Source organism: Mobula birostris, chromosome 3, assembly GCF_030028105.1.
Source record: "Mobula birostris isolate sMobBir1 chromosome 3, sMobBir1.hap1, whole genome shotgun sequence".
Lineage (NCBI taxonomy): Eukaryota > Metazoa > Chordata > Chondrichthyes > Myliobatiformes > Myliobatidae > Mobula > Mobula birostris.
This window is the reverse complement of record NC_092372.1, coordinates 7,711,742-7,735,580: the sequence shown is the minus strand read 5'-3', so window position 1 is coordinate 7,735,580 and position 23,839 is coordinate 7,711,742. Positions and strand designations below refer to the sequence as shown.

Below are 23,839 nucleotides of genomic sequence, written 5' to 3'. Positions count from 1 at the left end.
CTTTTGTACAGGTCACACCTACCCCAGAAGAGGTCTGAATGATCCAGAAATCTAACCCTTGTTCCCTGCTCCATTTCTGTAGCCGCTCATTTATCTACCATCTCATTTTATTCCTCTCCCAAGATTACTACCCTTGAGGTCCTCCTTTCAGCTTCCTTCCTAACTCCCTGTATTCAGTTTTCAGGACCTCCTCACTTTTTCGATCAATGTCATTGGTACCTATATGTACCACGACTTCTGGCTGCTCACCCTCTTCTTTTCAGGATATTATGAATGCATTCAGAAATATCGCAGATCCTGGCACCTGGGAGGCAAACTACCATTTGTGTTTCTTTTTCACATCTACAGAATCGCCTATCTTTTCCTCTTTTACTGCTGTCATTCTCTTCTATTCCCTACACTTCTGAGCCACAGGGCCATACACCGTGCCAGAGGCTTGGCTGCTGTTGCTTGTCCCTCCCCCCACCCCACCCCAAGGGTACTCAAAATGGAGTACTCATTGTTGAAGGGGACTGCCACAGGGGTGCTCTCCACTATCTGATCTTCTCCCTTTCCTCACTTGATAGTCACCCATTTATCTATCTCTTGTAGCCTTGGTGTGACTACCTCTCTGTGGCTCCTGTCTATCACTTCCTCACTTGCCCTAACAAGCCAGCGGTCATCGAGCTGCAGCTCCAGTTGGTTCACACGGTCTCTAAGGATCTGCATCTCGATGCACCTGGTGCAGATGGTGTGGCCATCGGGGAGGCTGGTAGTCTCCCAGAAATTCCGCATCTGACTCCCAGAACAGAACACTGGTGCTGTAGACATACCTCCTATTCTCTCAAGATTTAAATAAGAGAAAAGAAATAAGGAATGAACTTACTTAGCTACCTACCTTGCCTCCACCTGTTCTTGCCGAAGTCCTGTTGAGCCAAAGCCTTACTACTCTGACAACGACCGCTCCCACGATGACCACTCCACTAAACAGTACCCTTCTTTTATGGAGACTGGGTTTTCAAAGCTCATCACCAGACCTGCACAGGAATGCTCCTACTGCATCTGTGCCGTACTCCAATCATAGACCTCCACTGGAGAACTTGATGCTTTTTAAAGCTCTTCACCGGACTTGTGCGGCAATGCTTCTCCTGTGTCTGTGCCATACTCCAATCATACTCCATTCATTTCAAGTGGTCTGGAATATAAAAGCAAGGATGTAATGTTGAGACTTTATAAATCACTGCTGAGGCCTCACTTGGAGTATTGTGAGCGGTTTTGGCTCCCTATCTTTGAAAGGATGTGCTGAATCTGGAGAGGTTTCAATGGAAGTTCATGAAAATGATTCCGGATTTGAATAGCTTTTCATATGAAGGGCATCTGATGGCTCGGGGCTTGTCTGAGCTGAGACCTCCATTGGTCAGATATGACCATGGATATTGCATCCTAGTTATCTAGATACGCAAGCCTGGGCAGTATGATATGGAGAACAACCTGTTGCCCATGTAGCAAGCTCCCCCTCTCCACGCAGCTGATGAACCCAAAGGAACAGCAGGGCCAGTATAGTTTGGTACCAGCAGCGTCACTGGAGCTGCCAGCCAGCATTGAAGTCAATGTAGGACTGCCTTAGGGATTCCAGCTCCGGATTTTTCTTTTGGCGTTTACTCCCGAAGCCTTCTCCATGAGTGAGTTTAGCCTCAAGGCAGCAGAGGTTTGAGATCAGAGTTTTCCTTCTCCTCGATGAGCTTCCAGCCATGGCTGACGAGCCCCATTTGCCCAGAGAGGCTGGTTTTTAAGGCACCTGTAACCTGCCTTTGCCCCTTCTCCTGTCAGTAGAAATGGTTCCGCTGGGCTTAGTAGCTAAGCCACATGTGAAGGCTAGCAGCTGGACTTAGTTACCAGAGACTATTTGAGATGCAAGCCATTGGAAGCATTTAATAGGCAGTTGGAGCTTATCTCCTTTACCACTCCTGGTTATAACAACCTTGAGGAACCTCTGGGCCTATATTCACCAGAATTTAGCAGAAACCTCATTGAAACCTCTCGAATGGTGAAAGACCTTGACAGAGTGGATGTGGGGAGGATATTTTCTGTCATGGGAGAGTCTTTGACTGGAGGACACAGCCTCAGAACAGAGGAGCTTCCTTTTAGAATGGCGATGAGGGGGAATTTCTTCAGCTAGAGAGTGGTGAATCTGTGGAATTCTTTGCCACAGTTGGCTGTGGAGGACAAGTCATTATGTATATTTAAGGCATAGGTTTATAGATTCTTGATTAGTCAGAGCATGAAAGGATACAGGGAGAAGGCAGAAGATTGAGGCTGAGAGGAAAAATAGATCAGCCATGATGAAATGGTGGAGCAGACTCAATGGGCCAAATGGTCTAATTCTGCTCCCATACCTTATGGTCTTATGGGCTAGAAAAAGGGAGAAGAACTTGCTGAAACCTGTTGACCAACATGTTCAAGCATCCATCTTTTTAGTAAGTTGCTGGAAATCCAGATCAAAGCATACAAAATGATTGAGGAAATCAGCAGATCAGGCAGCATCTATGGAAATAGGACCACTTCTCCTAATCTGTCTAGGTCCCTCTGTAGCCTCTTGACCTCTCAAAACTACCTACCCCCTCCACTAATCTTTGTATAGTCTGCAAACTTTGCAACAAAGTCATTAATTCCGTCATCCAAGTCACTGACATGTAATGTAAAAACAATCAGTCTCAACACGGACCCCTATGGAACACCTCTAGCCACAGGCAGCCAACCGAAAAAACTCCCTCTATTCCCACTCTTTGCCTCCTGCCAATCAGACACTGCCTTATTCATGCTAGAATCTTTCCTGTAATACCATGGACTCATAGCTTGTTACACAGCCTCATTTGTGGCACCTTATCAAAGGCCTTCTGAAAATCCAAGTCCACAGCATCAGATGATTCTCCTTTGTCTTTCCTGCTTGTTATTTCTTTAAACAATTTCAGCAGATTAGTCAGTCAAGACCTTTCCCTGAGGAAACCATGCTGACTGCAGCCTATTTTATCATGTGCTTCCAAGACTTCCAAAACCACATCCTTAACAATCGACTCCACCATATTCCCAACTACTGAGGTCAGACTAACTGGCCTATAGTTTCCTTTCTTCTGCCTCACTCCCTTCTTGAAGACTGGAGTGACATTTGCAATTTTCAGTCTTCCAGAACCATTCCAGGATCTAGTGATTCTTGAAAGGTCATTACTAATGCCTCCACTATCTCTTCAGCCACCTCTTTCAGAACGATGGGGTGTGCACCATCTGGTCCAGGTGACTTATCTACCTTCAGATCTTTCAGTTTCCCAAGAACCTTCTCTCTAGTTATGGTAACTTCACACACTTCGTGCCCCCAACACCTGGAACTTCCACAGTGTAGACTGATGCAAAATACTTATTGAGTTCATCTTCCACTTCCTTGTCCCACATTACTACCTCTCCAACGTCGTTTTCCAGCTATCTGATACCTACTCTCATCTCTCTTTTTCACTTTATGTATCTGAAGAAACTTTTAGTATCCTCTTTAATATTATTGGATAGCTTGTTTTCATATTCAGTCTTTACTTTCTTCATGCCTTTTTTAGTTGGCTTCTGTTGGTATTTAAAAGCTTCCCAATCCTCTAACTTCCCCACTAATTTTTGCTCTTTTTTGGCTTTTATGTTGGCTTTGACTTGTTATCCTGCCTGTAAAATGCTTCTTCTTCTTTGGAATGTATATCTCCTGTGCCATCCAAATTGATTCCAGAAATTCCAGCCATTGCTGCTCTGTCGTCATCCTTGCCAGTGTTCTTTTCCAGTCAATTCTGGCCAGCTCCTCTCTCATGTCTCTGTAATTCCCTTTTCCCCGCTCTAGTACTGGTATAGTTGACTTTATCTTCTCCTTCTCATATTATGAACACTTATCTCTAAGGGCACACTTGGGCACGTGGCCAAGTGGTTAAGGCATTCATCTAGTGATCTGAAGGTCGCTAGTTTGAGCCTCAGCTGTGACAGCGTGTTTATGCCCTTGAGCGAGGCACTTAACCACACATTGCTCTCGTGTCTGTGCGAGGAGTGGCGACCCACACAGACTTCCAATCTGCGCCTTGTAAGGCATGAAAATGCCCGATGCAGGCCTCTCATGGTCTGAGTTGACATTTCCTCCCCCCTCCCTAAGGGTTCTTTTACCTTAAGCTCTCTAATCAATTCTGGTTTATTGCACAGCACCCAAACCAGAATAGCTGATACCCTCATGAGCTCAACCATAAGCTGCTCTAAAAAGCCAACTCATAGGCATTCTAGAAATTTCCCCCCTTAGATTCCAGTGCCAATCTGATTTTCCTAATCTACCCGCATATTGAAATCCCCCATGACTATTGTAATATATTCTTTTGCAATGCATTTCATATCTCCTGTTTTAATTGTAGACCACATCCTCACTACTATTTGGGGGTCTGTGTACAATTACTATCAGGGTCTCTTTACCCTCACAGTTCCTTTGCTCTATCCACAGTGATTCAGCACCTTCCAACCCTGTGCTAACTCTTTCTCATAGTTTAATTTCTTTTTTTTAACCAACAGAGCAATGCCACCTCCTCTGCCTTCCTGCTTGTCCTTTCGATACAATGCGTATCCTTGGACATTAAGCTCCCAGCTATAATCTTCTTTCAGTCATGATTCAGTGGTGTCTACAATATCATACAATCCAATCTGTAACTGCTACAAGTTCCTCTACCTTATTCCGTATACTGCGTGCATTCAGATATAACACCTTCAGTCCTGTATTCACCCTTATCAATTTTGTCTACCTCTTACGTTGTAACTCATCCTGTTGACTGCAAATTTGCTCGATCGTCAGTCTCTCCTTGCTAGGAGTCTCAGTACACATTGCTTCTGTTTGTAAACAACTACCTTATCGTCAGCACTCTCACTCCAGTTCCCATCCCCCTGACAAATTAGTTTAAACTCACCTGAACAACTCTAGCCAAACTGCCCGTAACGATATTGGACCCTCTTAGGTTCTGGTGTAACCTGTTACTTTTGTACAGGTCATACTTTCCACAGAACAGATCCCAATGATCCATAAATCTGAACCCCTGCCCCCCGCACCCGTTCCTCAGCCATGCATTTACCTGCCAAATCGTCTTATTCTTACCCTCACTGGCATGTGGCACAGGCAGCAATCCAGAGATGACAACCCTGGATGTCTTGTTTCTCAGCTTTCTACCCAGCTCCCTAAAATCTCTCTTCAGGACCTCCTCACCTTGTCTGCCTATGTCAGTGGTACTAAGACTTCTGGTTGCACACCCTCACCCTTGAGAATGCCACGGACCTGATCCAAGACATCCCTGATCCTGGCACCAGGGAGGCAACATACCATCCAAATGTCTCTATCTTCCCCACCTCCCCTCCACAGCCCACAGAACCTCGTCTCTGTTCCTCTGACTGAGGAATCTCCTATCACCACTGCAGCCCTCTTCACCTCTCTGCTGTTCTGAGCCACAGCACTAGACCCAGTGCCAGAGACCTGGTTACTGTGGCTCCCCGTGGTAGGTTGTCCCCCTCAATAGCATCTAAGGTTGTATACTTATTATTGAGGGGAATAGCCACAGGTGTACTCTGCACTGGCTGTGCATCTCCCCTCCTTCTCCTGACAGTCACCCAGTGTCCTGTCTCCTGCAACCTGGAGGTGACGACCTCCCTGTAGCTCCTGTTGACCACTTCCTCATTCTCCCGTATGAGTCAAAGGTCATTGAGCTACAGCTCCAGTTCATTAATACGTTGTCTCAGGAGCTGCAACTCAGTGCATCTGATGCAGATGTTTATCTGGAGACTGGAGACTTCCCACATCCCACACAGAGTATAAAACACTGCCCCTGGAAGCATTCTCACTAATCTGCTATGCCCTAACAGATAAAGGAATGAATAAATAAGGACAGAGAGAGAGTAACTTACAAGACAATGTACCTCTCCCAAACCTGTCTCATCTGAGCCCGATGAGCCACGGCCACTCGAAACACTGGCCCATTCAGATTGAATGGCTGCACAGCTTGCACTTGAGTTGCTCCCTAAATCAGAAAAACTGCCACAAAAATATGCCTTCAAAATCTTGACCGCCGCCCTGGTTAAAAAGAAGCTTTTTTCCCTGCCCCGGTGTGGATTGTCCAACTCAGAGAAAACTGGCTCGAAGCTCTGCTTTTTAAATGTTGAACGTGGACCTGACTGAAAGGTAGCTGTTTTTACGCATTGCCGATTGTTGATTGGTTGCTTCTCAAATCAGAATAACTACTGTGAAACTCTGCCTTCTAAATCACAATCACCGACCTGATCAAAAAGTAACTCTTTTTGCACACTCCTGGAAATGAATAAACAGTCAATCTTTCTCCAGATTGTTTTCCAAGTCTTGTAAATTTTACCTCATTTAGACTGCTACTAGACCACAACAACCAGTTAGACTCATTTAGACTGCTATGACCATCTTTACCACAACTACCTTTACTGTGACTACCTTTAGACTGAGGAGGAATAAATAAATCAAATAAAGCTTTTATAGTAAAAACAGAATTGTCCTCCTTCCCCTCCCCTTACCTTCTTAATCTAGCTTCTTACCCCTTGCTTTTCAGGCCTAATGAAGGGTTTCGGCTTGAAACGTTTATTCCCCTCCATAGATGCTGCACGACCTGCTGAGTTCCTCCAGCATTTTGAGCATCCTGCTCCGGATTTCCAGCATCTGCAGACTTTCTCATGTTTATAATGGAGAATTTTAATCCACGTTTGCCAGAGATCATCCAGTGATTTCTCCACTCTTGCAGCATCACATCGACTACTGTTTTATATCACTTTCAGATTAGTGTTAATGAGGTGTTATGCCCATTTTAAGATTTATTATTTATTCACCCGAATGGTTGTCTCTCTGACTGGAGGCCTGTGACTTGTGGTGTGACACAGGGATTGCTGATGGGCCCGTTGTTGTTTGTCAACTCTGTTAAAGATTTAGATGATAACAAGGAGAATTCCATCAGCAGATTTGTAGACAACACCATGATTCTGACTGTAGCTTGCAGTGGGATCTGGACCAGCTGGAAAAATGGGCTGAAAAATGGCAGATGGTATTTAATGCAAACAAGTGTGAGGTGTTACACTTTGGAAGGACAAATGAGGGAGGGGGAAGAAATTACCCGAAATTAGGAAAATGAACATTCATGCCATCAGGCTGGAGGCTACCCAAACGGACTATGAGGTGTTGTTCAAAATAGTAGTGTGGCAGCTGGTGTGATGTTTTATAACTCGGAGCGCTCCAGAGTTCAAAGGCTCGAAGTGCATTTATTATCAAAGTATGTACGCAGTGTACAACTCTGAGATTCGTCTTCTCCAGATAGCCATGAAACAAAGAAAAAACATGGAACCCATTCAAAGGAAAATATCAATTCCCTCCCCCACGCACTGAAAATAAACAAATCGGGCCAATGGCAACCAAAAAAAATGAGTGAAAAACGCAAAATTGAAAAGAGTCCAGGCATATTGAATTCAGCTCAGTGTCTGATATCTGCAGGCCACAGAGTTCAATTCTGGCGCTGTCTTTTCTGAGTTTCCTGTTCTCCCTGTGAACTGTGTGGGTTTCCTCCCACATCCCAACATGTACCGGATAGTAGGTTAGTTCGTCATTGTAAATTGTCCTGTAGGATGGGCCAGGGTAGGGTTAAATCAGTGGGTTTCTTGGCAGTGTGGCTCGTTGGGCCGGGACAGCCTGTTCCACACTGTATCTGTAAATAAATAAATGAACAAAATAAAACCTGAGTTTGGTGTCTTCATGGTAGTAGTGGGAGGGTATGGACCAGCATGTCGGAATGGGAATTGGAAATCAAATTGGAATGGGTGGCACCAGGAGATCCTCCTTTTCACGATGCCGTAAAAAGGCAGCATCCATCATTAAGGACCCACACCCAGGACGCGCCTTCTTCTCATTGCTACCTTCAGGGAGAAGGTACAGGAGCCTACAGACACTCACTCAATGATTTAGGAACAAATTCTTCACCTTCATCATTAGAGTTCTGAATGGACAATGAACCTATGTACACTACCTCACTACCTATGTACACTACTTCTTCTCATTGCTACCTTCAGGGAGGAGGTACAGGAGCCTTCATCATCAGAGTTCTAAATGGACAATGAATCTGTGTACTCTACCTCACTTTCTTGTGTTTGCTCTTTTTTTGCATAGTTTTATATATACTGTATATATTTCTCATTGTAATTGATAGACTTTTTATTATGTATTGCAATGTACTGCTGCCGCAAAGCACCACATTTGCCAACATGTTCCAGCGATAAGACTTGGAAGATGGCAGCAGAGAATAACGTGACCGAAGGACATGTCCTTCAGACAGTTCATGAAACTTCTACTTCTTTCAAAGATGATTCTGCTCCGAAGCTTTTCCATGCATTTGGAACCTGTGATTTGCATGTTGATGGTGTGTTTTTGGGCTGATTGGGCGGTCCGTAGCTTTATTGTCTCTGAGAGAGCTTGGTGAGGTCGGAGTGCATGGCCTGGAGGCCAAGGAGCCTGGTGACAGGACGTGACCCAAGATCGACTCAATTTCTCGCCGATCCCGCCAATCAAAGCCTCGAGCAAGTTTGAAGTCAACAAGGACGAGAGTGGCAGGCGACTGGGAGTTCAGTGCCACCTGCCTCCATTTGACTGGTTTCTCCTCCTCCCACTCGCTGCTGCCAAAGGAAGGTGCCTGCGTCTGACCAGTCGCTCTCTCTCGCTCTTGCTTACTGCTCCTAGAGGAAGAACATAGGAGAAGAAGAAATAGGAGCAGGAGTCGGCCATCTGGCCCGTCAAGCCTGCTCCACCATTCAATAAGATCATGACTGATCTGGCCATGGACTCATCTCCACCTACCTGCCTTTTCCCTATAACCCTTAATTCCCCTACCATGGAAAGATCTATCCAACTTGTCTTAAATATATTTACTGAGGTAGCCTTCACTGCTTCATTGGGAAGAGAATTCCAGAGATTCACCACTCTCTGGGAAAATCAGTTCCTCCTTATCTCTGTCCTAAATCTACTCCCCTGAATATTGAGACTATGTCCTCTAGTTCTAGTCTCACCTACCAGATACCTGCATCTATCTTATCTATCCCTTTCATAATTTTATGTGTTTCTATAAGATCTCCTCTCATTCTTCTGAATTCCAGCGAGTACAGTCCCAGCCGACTCAATCTCTCCTCATAGTCTAACCCCCTCGTCTCTGGAATCAACCTGGTGAACCTCCTCTGCACCACCTCCAAAGCCAGTATATCCTTCCTCACGTAAGGAGACCAGAACTGCACGCAGTACTCCAGGTACGGCCTCACCAGTACCCTGTACAGTTGCAGCATAACCTCCCTGCTCTTAAATTCAATCCCTCTAGCAATGAAAGCCAACATTCCATTTGCCTTCTTGACAGTCTGCTGCACCTATAAACCAACCTTTTGTGATTCACGCACAAGCACTCTCAAGTCCCTCGGCACAGCAGCATTTAAATAATAATCTGCTCTTTCATTTTTCTTTCCAAAGTGGATGACCTCACACTTATAAATATTGTACTCCATCTGCCAGACCCTTGCCCACTCACTTAACCTATCTATATCTCTCTGCAGACTCTCTATCTTCTGCACAATTTGCTTTTCCACTCAATTCGGTATCATCAGCAAACTTTGAAACAATACACTCGGTCATCTCTTCTAGATTATTATTGTAAATTGTAAACAGTTGTGGGCCCAGCACCAACCCCTGCAGCACATCGCTTCACCACTGATTGCCAACCAGAGTAACACCCATGTATCCCAACTCTCTGCTTTCTATTAGTTAACCAATCCCCTATCCATGCTAATACATCACCCCCAGCTCTATGCATCCTTATCTTATGGCACCTTAGGTCTTTTATGTGGCACCTTATTGAACGCCTTCTGGAAATCCAAGTAAATAACATCCATCTGTTCCCCTCTATCCACTGTGCTCATTATATCCTCAAAGAACTCCAGTAAGTTTGTCAAACAGGACCTGCCTTTCCTGAGTCCATGCTGCGTCTGCCTGATGGGTCCATTTCTTTCCAGATGCCACGCTATTTCTTCTTTAATAATAGCTTCAAGCATTTTCCCAACTACGGATGTTAAACTAACCGGCTTATAGTTACCTGCCTTTTGCCTAATCCTTTTTTGAAAAGTTGCATGACAATTGCCATCTTCAAATCCACCGGGATCTACCCAGAGTCCAGAGAATTTTGGTAAGTTATCACCAAAGCCTCTACTATAACTTCTGTCATGTCTTTCAGTACCCCAGGATACATTCCATCAGGACCAAGGGACTTATCTATCTTCAGGTTCACAAGTTTGCTCAGCACTATTTCTTTAGTGATAGCTATTGTATCAAGGTCCTCACCTCCCATCACATCCATAACATCTCTCTTCAACATGTTAAATGTGTCCTCCACCATGAAGATTGACACAAAATAGTAATTCAAAGCCTCTGCCATTTCCTCATTACCCAATATCAATTCCCCCTTCTCGTCCTCAAAGGGACCTACGTTCACTTTAGCCACCTCTTTCCGATCTATGTAATGATAAAATCTTTTACTATCTGTTTTTATATTTTATGCTAGTTTATTTTCATAATCTAGCTTCCCTTTCTTTATTGCTCACTTAGTAGTTCTTTATTGCTTTTAAAGTTTTCCCAATCTTCCAGTTTCCCACTACTCTTGGCAACATTGTATGCATAAGCTTGTAGTTTGATGCCACCTTTTATTTCCTTAGTTATCCAAGGCTGGCTCTCCCCACCCTTACTGTCCTTGCTCTTAACTGGAATAGACTTCTGTTGAACACTGTGAAAAATCACTTTGAAAGTCTTCCACTGTTCCTCAATTGTCCCACCATATAGCATGTTTTCCCAATCTGCACAAACCAAATTCTCCCTCATCCCATTGTAGTCTCCAATGTTTAGGCATAATACACTGGTTTTAGATTGAACTATTGCACCCTCCATTTGTATGAGAAACTCAATCATACTGTGCCTGCGTGTGACCAGTTTCTGCCTCACCCTTGCTTGGTGCTCCTGGAGGAAGGTGAACAGCCTCTCTCTCACTCTTAGTCAATGCTGCTGGAGGATGGTACTAGACTCGTATCTCGGGCAAGGTTTAATCGATGCAGTTTGTGGATTGGACTCTGTAGTTCATGTTATGATGTATTTCTCTTTCCTTTTCTGCTTGCTATTTTGTGCTATTTTGATTGTGGGGGGTGGGGCAGACTGTCTCTGTGGCCTGAGTCAACGACTGACACAGTACTAGATTGAACTGAACATTCCTGAACTGTTTCATGGACTCTGCAGATTGATGTTTGACATCCATTTTTTGCTGTTTGCACAATTTGTTCTTTTTTTTGGTTTTGATGTTTTCTTTGAACGGATTCCACGGTGTTTCTTTGTTTTGCGGCTGTCTGTGGGAAGACAAATCTCAGGGTTGTAGACTGCATACATACTTTGATAATAAATCTTTGACGTTAAACCTAATTCTGATTCTGATTGAAGTGGCTGCGATTTTCCGAGTTTCTCTCTCTGATATCCTTCACACTGCCATGAGAAAAGGAACTGTTAAAGCTCGGGCTGCTGTTGTGTTTTACAGGTGGAGTATCAGTGTGATGGGTTCCTAGAGAAGAACAGGGACACGGTCCATGAAGAGCAGATCAACATACTGAAGGCCAGCAAGGTAAAGCACATTTCAGAATACAGTATCTTTGCCACTGTTTTGTGACTCAGACTGCTGTGACCTGTATCTGGTTCAGAAATTAGACCATATGACCTTAAGACATAGGAGCAAATTAGACCATTTGGCCCACTGACTCTGCATCATGGCTGATTTATTATCCCTCTCAACTCTCAACCCATTCTCCTACCTTGCCACTGTAGTCTTTTACACCCTTACTAATCAAGAACCAATCAAACTCTGCTTTAAATATACTCAATGACGGGCCGGCTGGTGGCACAACGACATCGGCGCCGGACCTGGGAGTGGAGGTTCTCGAGTTCAAAACTAGTCGGGTCCGCTCCTGAGTATGTCCGCCAGAGAGCAGGATCTCCCAGTCTGTCCGCCAGAGAAAGCAGGATCTCCCAGTCTGTCCGCCAGAGAAAGCAGGATCTCCCAGTCTGACCACCAGAGAAAGCAGGATCTCCCAGTCTGTCCGCCAGAGAAAGCAGGATCTCCCAGTCTGTCTGCCAGAAAAAGCAGGATCTCCCAGTGGCCACACATTTTAATTCCACATCCCATTCCCATTCTGACTTGTCTATCCACGGCCTCCTCTACTGTAAAGATGAAGCCACACTCAGGTTGGAGGAACAACACCTTATATTCCGTCTGGGTAGCCTCCAACCTGATGGCATGAACATTGACCTCAAACTTCCGTTAATGCCCCACCTCCCCCTTGTACCCCATCCGTTATTTATTTATATACACACATTCTTTCTCTCTCTCTCCTTTTTCTCCCTCTGTCCCTCTGACTATACCCCTTGCCCATCCTCTGGGCATCCTCCCTCCCCCTTTTCTTTCTCCCTGGGCCTCCTGTCCCATGATCCTCTCATATCCCTTTTGCCAATCACCTGTCCAGCTCTTGGCTCCATCCCTCCACTTCCTGTCTTCTCCTATCATTTTGGATCTCCCCCTCCCCCTCCCACTTTCAAATCTCTTACTAGCTCTTCCTTCAGTTAGTCCTGACAAAGGGTCTCGGCCTGAAACGTCGACTGTACCTCTTCCTAGAGATGCTGCCTGGCCTGCTGTTTTCACCTTCAGTCCTGTGTTCTTTGCCCTTCTGAATTTTGCTTCTGTGGTACAATTTAACTCTTTACTCCGTCTGCATTTGTACCCAATCATTGGCTTGTCCTTCCTTACATTCTTGTTACATACATCATCTACTTGTAAACCTGCTGCCTCATCCTCAGCTCTATCATACTGGTTCCCATCCCCCTGCCATATTAGTTTAAACCACTCCCAACAGATCTAGTAAACCTGCCCGCAAGAATATTGGCCCCCCCCTCAGATTCAAGTACAACCCTTCCCTTTTATACTAGTAACACTTGCCCCAGAAGAGGTCTCAATTATACTGAATTCTGAATTCCTGCCCACTCCTCCAATTCTTCAGCCATAAGTTTATTCACCACTTCATTCTATTCCTATCCTCACTGTCGCGTGGCACGGGCAGCAATCATGAGATTACTACCCTTGAGGTCCTGCTTCTCAGCTTCCTTCCTAACTCCCTGCGTTCTATTTTCAGGACCTCCTCCCTTTTTCTACCCATGTTGTTGCTACCAATAAGTACCATGGCTTCTGGCTGCTCAGTCTCTCTTTTCAGAATATTGTGAATGCGTTTAGAAACATCACAGAGCCTGGCACCTGGGAGGCAAACTACCATCATGTTTCCTTTTTGTGTCCGCAGAATCACCTATCTGTCCCCCTGACTATTAAGTCCCCTATCACTGCTGCCATCCTTTTCAATTCCTTACCCTCTGAGCCACAGGGCCAGGCTCAGTGCCAGAGGCAAGGCCACTGTTCCCTCCCCCAGTACTTCGCTCACCCCCAAACAGTACTCAAAATGGAATACTTATGGTTGAGGGTTCAGCCACAGGGTTGATCTCCACAATCTGACGTTCTCCTTCCCTCTCCTGACAGTCACCCATTTATCTGCCTCCTGTAGCCTTGTGGTGACTATCTCCCTGTAGCACCTGTCTATCACCTCTTCACTTTCCCAAACAAGCCAAAAGTCATCGAGCTGCTGCTCCAGTTTCTCAACATGGTCTCCAAGGAGCTGCATCTTGATGCTCCCGGTGCAGATGTGGCCATCGAGCATGCTAGTAGTCTCTCAGAAATCCCACATCTGTCACTCAGAACAGAACACTGCCACTGCAGACATACCCCCATTCTCTCAAGCGTTAATTCAGAAAAAGAGAAATAAGAAATAAGGAATGAACTTATCTAGTTACCTTGCCACCGCCTGTTCTCAACGAAGCCCTGTTGAGCCAAAACCTTACTACTCTGACTCAGACTACTCCAACAACAATCGCTCCCATGATGACCACTCCACTAGACGGTACCTCTCTTTTATAGAGACAGGGTTTTTTAAGCTCTTCATCGGACCTACACGGGTATGCTTCTGTTGTGTCTGCACAGTACTTCAATCGAAGACTCCCTATATCAATGATATAACTATATCAATGATCTGAATGATAATGTGTGTGAGCATGTGGCCAAGTCGTTAAGGCATTGGACTAGCTATCTGAAGGTCGTGAGTTTGAGCCCCAGCCGAGGGAAAGTGTTGTGTCCTTGAGCAAGGCACTTAATCACACATTGCTCTGCGACGACACTGGTGCCAAGCTGTATGGGTCCTAATGCCCTTCCCTTGGACAACATTGGTGTCATGGAGAGGGGAGACTTGCAGCATGGGCAATTGCTAGTCTTCCATACAACCTTGCCCAGGCCTGCGCCCTGGAGAGTGAAGACTTTCCAGGCGCAGATCCATGGTCTCGCAAGACTAATGGATGATAATGTGGTTAACTGGGTCAGCAAATTTACAGATGACACCAAGATTGGGGATGTAGTGGACACTGAGGAAGACTATCAAAGCATCTGGACCAGCTGGAAAAATGGGCAGAGAAACAGCAGATGGAATTTAGTACATACAAATGTGTGGTGTTGCACTTTGATAGGACCAACTAGGGTAGGTCTTACGCAGAGAGCCATAGGGCATTGAGGAGTGTGATAGAACAAAGGGATCCGGGAATACAGGCCCATAACTTATTGACAGTGCTGGCACAGTTTGATAGGGTTGTAAAGAAAGCTTTTGGCACATTGGCCTTCAGAAACCAAGGTGCTGAGTACAGGAGATGGAATGTTATTTTGATGTTGTATAAGACATTGGTGAGGCCTGGTGGAGTATAGTGTGCAGTTTTTGGTCACCCACATACAAGAAAGATGTAAATAAGGTTGAAAGATAACGGAGAAAATGTCTGAGCGTGTTGCTGGGACTGGAGGACTTGAGTTAGAAGGAAAGATTGAATAGGTTAGGACTTTATTCCTTGGAACGTAAAAGATTGAGGGAGACTTGAAAGAGGTATACAAAATGTTAGAGAGATATAAATAGGGTAAATACAAGCAGGCTTTTTCCATGAGTTTGGATGGAACTACATCATGGGTCATGGTGGGTCATAGGTTAAGGATGAAAGGTGAAAAGTGTCGGGGAGCATGAGGGTCGTGAGACTGTGGAACGAGCTGCCAGTGCAAGTGGTGAATGCGAGCGTGATTTCAACATTTAAGAGACAGTTGGATAGGTACATGAATAGTAGGGTTATGGAAGGCTATGGTCCGGGTGCAGGTCGATGGGACTCAGCAATTTAATGGTTCATCATGGACCAAATGGGCTGAAGGGCCTGTTTCTGTGCTGTCTGCTGCATACAGTATCTGTACAATAAGTCAGAATGAGGAAGACTAACACTGAATATGTTGTGATATTTGTAGTTTTGTGGTAACACCAGAGTGCATGACATGAAAATTACTATAATTTACAATAAAAAATAAATAGATTGGTAAATGAGTAAATAGTGCAAAAGGGGAATAGTGCGGTAATGTACATGGGTTCATGGACCGTTAAGAATTCTGATGGTGGAGGGGAAGAACCATTGAGTGTGGATCTTCAGGCTGCTGTCCCCCTGCCTGATGGTAGTAATCAGAAGAGGGCGTATACTGGACACTGAGGATCCTGAACGATGGATTCCGACTCCTTGATGCTCCACCCCTTGAAGATATCCTCAGTAGCTGGGAAGCTTGCATCCCTCTGTGTCTTCTTTCTTGGAGCCTTCATACCAGGGAGTGATGAAACCAGTAAGAGCTGCAAGTGTACAGTATTAAATAAAGCATCTCATCAATTATGATAAATCTCAAATCTGAATTTTGAAATACACTCGAAAGAAACTTAGGCAACAACCTCTCCCAAAAGCGGGTCTATGGGAGGAAGAAATTGTTTACTAACCTGAAGCATTCAGAATATTTTCATCTTCAAGTATTGCTTTCTAGAACAAGGAACATGCTAATACCACAAATGTGCCTCAGTTCTCTCAATAATTCACATATTACATTAGTTTTTCTTTTCAAAGTTCAAAGTAAATTTATTATCCAAGTATATATATGTATACGTTCACTCAACTTCACTCATCCCAACATTGAACTGAACATAACCTACATATGAACTCACCTTCAACGACCACTCATCCCATGTTGTCAAATTTACTTATTTATTATTATTATTATTTTTGTATTTGCACAGTTTGTAGACTTTTGCACATTGGTTGTTTGTCCATCTTATCGTGCACGGTCTTTCATTGATTCTATCGTGTTTCTTTGTATTTACTGTGAGTGTTAGCAAGAAAATGAATCTCACGGTTGTATATGGTGATGTATATATTCCATGATAATAAACTTACTTCAAACTTCTAAACTTTTGAACTTGTATGTCACCATATACTACCCAGAGGTTCATTTTCTTGCAGGCACTCACAGTAGAGCAAAGAAATAAAACAGGATCAGAGAGAAACGAAACACAAACAACGAGTAGACACAAGAGGTACTCCGGGAGCTGGAAATCTAAAGCAATGCACACAGCATGCAGGAGCAGCTCGGCGGTCAGGCAGGATCGACGGTTGGGAATAAACAGTTGATATTTCGGGTCAAGACCCTTCTCCCTTCATTGTGTGTGTTATAGACAAAGAATAACCTCCTGCCCGATGGCAACAGGGAGAAGAGAGCATGGCCTGAATATTTGGGTGGGGGTGGTCTTTTATGATGGAGTCTACTTTCCTGTGGTAGTGCTTCACGTAAAAGTGCTCAATGGTGGGGAGGGCTTCACCTGTGATGGACTCGACTGTATCCACCATTTTCTATTCCTGGGCATTGGTGTTTCTGCACCAGGCCATGATGCAGCCGATTAGAATGCCGTCCACTCTGCATATATGGAAATGAGTCATACTCCTCACTTCTGCTTTGTAGACAGTGGAAGTCCCTCAGGCTTTCAAGAAATGAGTCACCCACAACAGCATACCCAACCATATCGGCTCTCATAGCAGCAGTATTTAGGTAGCTGGTCCAATTGAATTTCTACTCTACAGCGGCTTTTGGAGAATTGACCGTCTGGGACTCAAAGTTCAAAGTACATTTGTTATATATACTTTATACAACCTTGAAATCAATATCCTTACAGACAGCCACAAAACAAAGAAACCCAATAGAAACCATTAAAAAAAAACACCCAATGTGCAGAGAGAAAAATATAAATGGTGCAAGCGATAAAAGTAAGCAAATAGCTGACATGCGTGGAAGTGAGTCCACAGCGAGACACAGTCGAAAGTGAGACATGAAGCCCCGCGTCACAGCTGATTCAGGAGCCTGTTAGTTGCAGGCCACCGCCTCAGTTCAGGGCGGGGGTGAGTAAACTTCATGGAGCAGCAAGCTGTGCATCGCCTCTGGCCCTAAAACCCGACCTGTTCAATCTGCCCCCGTGTTTAATCGTCCAAATCTCAGGTTGTCCCCAGCTCTCGGACCCGGGCTCTGCCACCCCTAGCTCTAGCAAACCTGCCCACAAGGATATTGGTCCCACTCGGATACGAGTGCAACCCGTCCCTTTTGTACAGGTCACATCTGCCCCAGAAGAGGTCCCAATTATCCAGAAATCTGAATCCCTGTCCACTGCTCCAATTCGTCAGCCACGAGTTTATCTGCCACCTCCTTCTATTCCTATCCTCACCGTCGCGTGGCACAGGCAGCAGTCCCGAGACTACCCTTGTGGTCCTGCTTCTCAGCTTCCTTCCTAACTCCATGAATTCTGTTTTCAGGATCTCCTCCCTTTTTCTCCCTATGTCATTGGTACTAATACGTACCATGACTTCTGGCTGTTCATCCTCCATTTTCCGGATATTGTGGATATGTTTAGAAACATCGCAGACCCTGACAGCTCGGAGCAAACTACCATCCGTGTTTTTGTGTCTACAGAATCACCTACCTGTCCCCCTAACTATAGAGTCCCCTATTACTGGTGCCATCTTCTTCTGAGCCACAGGGACAGACTCAGTGCCAGAGGCATAGCTGCTATTTCTTCCCCAGATAGGGCCTTCCCCCCCCCCCAACAATACTCAAATTGGAGTACTTATTGTTGAGGGGGATGGCTACAGTGGTGCTCTCCACTACCTGATGTTCTCCCTTCCCTCTCCTGACAGTCACTCATTTATCTGTCTCCAGTAGCTACCTCCCTGTAGCTCCTGACTATCACCTCCTCACTTTCCCTAACAAGCTGAACGTCATCGAGCTGCAGCTCCAATTCCTGAACACCATCTCTAAGGCAGCTGGTGCAGATGTGGTCATTGGAGAGGCTGGGAGTATCCCGGAAATTCCACATTGGACACCCAGAACAGCACGCTGGCACTGTACACATACCCCCTATTCTCTCAAGAGTTAATTCAGAAAAAAAGAACTAAGGAATGACTTATCTGCTTACCTTGCCTCCACCTGTTCTTGCTGATGCCCTTTTGAGCTAATACCTTACTACTCTGCCTCTGACAACTGCTCCCAGAATGACCACTCCACTGGGCTCTACCTCTAAGATATAAAAGCAAGGATGAAATGTTGAGGATTTATAAAGCACTAGTGAGGTCTCACTTGGAGTATTGTGATCAGGTGTGGGCCTCTTACCTTTGAAAGGATGTACTGAAACTGGAGCTGGTTCAAAGGAGTCTCATGAAAATAATTCCAGGATCGAATGGTTTGTCACATGAAGAGTGTTTGATGGCTCTGGGCCTGTATTCATTGGAATTCAGAAGAATGAGGGGTGACCTCATTGAAACCTATTGAATGGTGAAAGGCCTTGATAGAGTGGATGTGGAGAGAATATTTCCTAAGGTGGGAGAGTCTAAGACCAGAGGGCACAGCTCAGAATAGAGGGGCGTTCTTTTAGAACGGAGATGAGGGGGAATTTATTTAGCCAGAGAGTGGTGAGTCTGTGGAAGTCTTTGCCACAAACTGCTGTGCAGGTCAAGACTTTATGCATATTTAAGGCAGAGGTTGATAGATCCTTGATTGGCCAGGGCATAAATTGTTGCAGGGAGAAGGCAGAAGATTGGTGCTGAGACGGAAAATGGATCAGCCATGATGAAATGGCAGAGCAGACTTGGTAGGCCAAATGGCTTAATTCTGCTCCCAAATCTTATGGTCTTAATTGGTTTATTGATCAATACAGACTGTCCTTCTGGTGCTTCCCACTCCCTCCATTCTCCCTTTCCCTTTTCCCAAACATGATTGCCCTCTCCCTGCTCCCTTCCCACTCTGACTGTAGATGTCCACAAGTGAAACCCATATCAGGTTCAGGTTTATCATCACTCACATATGTCATGAAATTTGTTTCTCTCTCTTTGTGGCAGTATACAGTGCAATACATAAAATTACTACAGTACCATGTTACTCTACATGGTCTTATTTTCTATTCAAAAATTAAATAGTTCTGTAATTCTGATTCTTCAGCTTCATTTGTATGTTCAGCAGTTTTCACTGCCATAACTGGGTTATTGATAATGAAGGTTTACAATCAGAGTCAAACAGCACAGAAACCAGACCCTTCAGCCCAAATGACCGAGATGTCCATCTGAGCTAGTATACGTAGCTGCACAATGAAGAGTATCCTGACATGACCTGGTATGGAAACACCAATATCCAAGAATGGAAACACATTCAGAAAGGTAGTGGATATGGCCCAATCTATCACAGACAAAACTCTCCTCACCATTGAGCACATCGACAAGGAGTCCTGCCACAGGAAAGCAGCACCATCATCAAGGACCCCCACCATCCAGGCCTTGCTCTCTTCTCGCTGCTGCTATCGGGAAGGAGGTACAGGAGCCTCAGGACTCACCCCTCAACCATCAGGCTCCTGAACCAGCTATAGTTACTCACTACAACTCTGAAATTATCTCACAACCTCACTCTCAAGGACTTTTCATTTCATGTTCTTGGTATTATTTATTTATTTATTTTGTGTTTGCACAATTTGTTGTCTTCTGTACATTGACTGTCTGTCTTTATGTGTAGTCTTTCATTGATTCAAATGTGTTCCAAATTATATGCTGTCAACAAATAAAATGAATTCATCCATTCTTTAATGCAAGGTTTCTCGAGGGTTCCGTGAGAGATTGTGATAAAAAAAAACATCGTTTTTGAGTGCGTGATGCGTGATGCTAGCGTTCGCAGTGGTGCAGTGACTGAGCAGCCCCGTTAGCAATCTCTTTGGAGGCCTCTCCGCCCACATGGCAGTGCACAGTAGGACTGTGTTTATTTGCTGAGTCTATTCTCAGTTTTTGCAGTTAGATAGGGGAAGCTATTGATAATTGGTGAGCGCTGTTTTGCACAGAGGGGAGGCTGGTAGGCTGATGAAGAGTGTGAAGTGCATTCTCCAAGCATTGAATGGACTCGCCCATTTTTATGTTTTATTAACCCCTGCGTTTTACAGACATGTCTAATGGTTCAATGTGACGATTTATGAGTTACAATCTTCTGAGTTACTTCACTGTACTCGTGCAACAATGGACACACAAAAGACTGCCTTTACAATGAAAAGACTTATCAATGGGTTTTCCATGGACTGGGGATCCAAGATGTCCTATCCCATTGTGCCTAGTCTGTGGCAAACAACTTACAAATGTAGCAATGGCTCCAGCAATATTGAAAAGACACTTAACTACAAGTCACAGTCATGTGACATGTAAAATTGCTTATTATTTTAAAAGGCTATTGGAAACTCAAAACAGAGTAAAGCATTTGTTAATGAAGTCACAGTCAGTAAAAGGAGAAAGGAGGCAAGTTATTTAATAGCAGAGCTTATTACCCAGAAAAGGATTAGTCACCTGTTGGTAAGAACCTAATAATGCCAGCATGTAAAATTATAGTGGGTAAAATGCTAGGGCAAGATGCAGTAGGAGAAATTGAAAAGGTTTCACGCTCGATGATGGCCAGTTCTTCGCTTGCTAAGAGGAGGAAGGAAGAGTCCTCAGGAGTGACAGCATGATTGTTGGTGACCGTAGAGACCAATTCTGGATCTATGGACTCCAGAGCAGAAGGGACAACGGGAATAACCGGGATGCAGGTGTTTGGGTAGTAGGATCCTTCCGTCGTCTCCTCTTCTCTTCAGCAGTCATTCTTCAGGATTCCTCAAAATTCTTGGCTGCTCCGTGGATCAGCATCCTCCAGTGTCACGAGTCAGCTGCTGCCACTCGTTGACCTCGATATTTACCTGAGGGAGCTGCTGCATAAGTTGGTCTTTGTACCTCTTGCACGGAGCACCATGATCTCTCTTGCCCTGAGAGAGTTCTCTGTAGAGTACTACTTTCGGTAACCTGGAGTTGTCCATGCGAGACAAGTGGCCTGACCAGCCGATCTGCCTGAGCAGCAGAGCGGTTTCAGTGCTGGGAAGTTGAGGCTTCTCCAGGACCTCACTGTTGGAGACACGATCCTGCCATCTGATAGCCATGGTGGAGAGGAGGCAGCACTGATGGAAGCACTCGAGCAACCGGATTTGCTTGCGGTACAAGACCCAGGCTTCGGAGCCGGATAACAATGGCAACCCTGTGCACCTGGATTTCTGTGGAAAGACACAGCTGGTGGTTCTTCCACACATGTTTCTGGAGGTGCCCGAAGGCTCTGCTGGCTCTGGCGAATTGATTGTCAATGTCCCTTACTACCGTAGTGTCGTTGGAGAAGAGTGCAGTCGTTTGCATATGGTAGCTCAAGAGTGGGTTCTTGAGTGGTTTGTGTTCGGGCAAGAAGGTGGCCACTCTCAAGCAGTACGATAAGTCGATGTATTGATGACATGTCAAAAGATGCTGAAGAGGTTTTGTGTCATAAACTGAAAAAGAACAGCTTCTCTATCCAGGCTGAGAGCCAACAGGTTTCACCAATAAATGGCATGTTGTAGCATTTGTAAGATTTGTAAATGATGGTGAAATTCGAGAAAACTTTTTGTGTTGCAAAGAGCTACCTGAACCAAGTAAAGGCCAAGGTATATTTAATGTTTTGACTTCATATCTGGAAACAAAAGGTCTGTCGTGGAGGAACTGTTTAGGCATCAATGGTTGGCTCCATGAGAGGTTTTGTTTCTCTTGTAAAAAAAAATCCTGACATTGTCACAACACACTGCTGTCTTCACAGAGAGCTACTGATGTCAAAAACTCTTGGAGATTAAATGAAAAAAGTTCCGGATGATGCTACAAAAATGTTTAACTTTATTAAACAAAAACCAGTTCCCTCGAGGATGTTTTAGATCTGTGTGAAAACCTGGGCAAAGAGCACACCAATCTCCTGCTATGTACAGAAATCCAGTGGCTTGGCAGAAGAAGAGTTGTAAACAGGGTGTTTGAGCTGAAAGGTGAATTGCAGGAGTACTTCAAGAAAATAGTAGGCCAGATTTTGCTGAGTGCTTTGAAGATGAAGAATGGCTGCAGATACTAGCCTACTTAACAGGCATTTTTCATCATATGAATCAGTTGAACAAGTCTCTGCAAGGCCCTGGAGAAAACGTTTTGACTTCAAGTGACAAGATTCATGGATTTAAAAGGAAACTGAATCTTTGGAAAAATCATGTTGCAAAAGGAAATCTTAAAGTATTTCCACTGTTGTTTGGGCTTGAGTGGGGAAGGATATCAGAAAGTCTCGAGTCTTATTGAAAACCATCTGGAAGAACTGCAGAACAAAATTGAACAGTACTTTTCCTCCCTTTCAACACAAGTGTGTGACTGGGTGTAGGACCCTTTCTCTGAATCTTCTGCTCAGCCTGAGAACTTGACTTTGAAAGAAGAGGAAGAATTTTGTGAGCTGCAGTCTGATCATACACTCAAGATGAGATTTTGTGACCTGCCCCTGGACAAGCTCTGGATTTCTGTGAAAGAAGAGTATCCTGCCATTCATAGGAAAGAAATTAATATTTTTCTGCAGATAACAACTTCTAACATGTGTGAGCAAGCTTTTTCTTGTTTAACAAGCATCAGAAGATGAAATCCGTGTGAGCTTATCTCAAGTTTGACCCAGAATTGAGTATTTGTGCAGCAAAAAACAAGTACAGGTTTCGTGCCTAGGCCTATATTTGAGCCGATCATGTCACTTAGTAAGAAAATGTCTTTTCAAGTTATTGTATAAAATTGTGCCGCAGTCTATATTTTTATTCATATTGCTCTGGCTTATGGTTATAAGTAGTTCTACTATTTAACATTGTCAATAAATTTTTTTGTTGTAAAGAGCATTAGTTAAAATCAATTTGCAACCTTTATTTAAATTAAATCTACTGAGCCCATCTTTTAAAAAATTAAATCCCATTTTGGCATTAGCCAGTTATTTACAGAAATTTATTATATTTGCCTTATGAGTTTTAAAAATATTATGAAAGGAAAAGAAAGAGATTAATTTCAAGAAAGGTAAACTCTGCTTAGCTATTTGTTTTTTTCAAGGAAGGTTGGTTAAAACTTCATCCTCTACACAAAAGAGCATTGACAATTATTTTTGGATTATTTTGAACCTACTGATCACACTAATGTACTGTGAGCTGTGGATATAATATTTTTTGCACAGGTGTTCCCCGAGACGGGGAAATTATTTCACGGGTTGCATCAGGGCAAAAATGTAGAGAAAGGTTGTTTAAATAGGTTGTCCATCACAGCTGTGTTTTTAAACAATCAAGGAACCAATCCTTGGTTCCCAATCCTCTGCCTGGAAAAACACCATGAGCACCCTCCCTGTGCATGCCCCTTGTAAGCTTAAAC

General features: G+C 44.3%; 1 protein-coding gene across 1 annotated transcript in view; it reads left to right on the top strand.

Annotated features, from left to right (window-relative positions):
- Positions 1–23,839, top strand: part of myo5b (myosin VB) — a 281,336-nt gene that overhangs the window by 156,231 nt on the left and 101,266 nt on the right. The window contains exon 14 of the mRNA XM_072252190.1: positions 11,637–11,720. Within this exon, the coding sequence (XP_072108291.1) occupies positions 11,637–11,720 (84 nt within the window). The remainder of the gene's footprint in view (positions 1–11,636; positions 11,721–23,839) is intronic.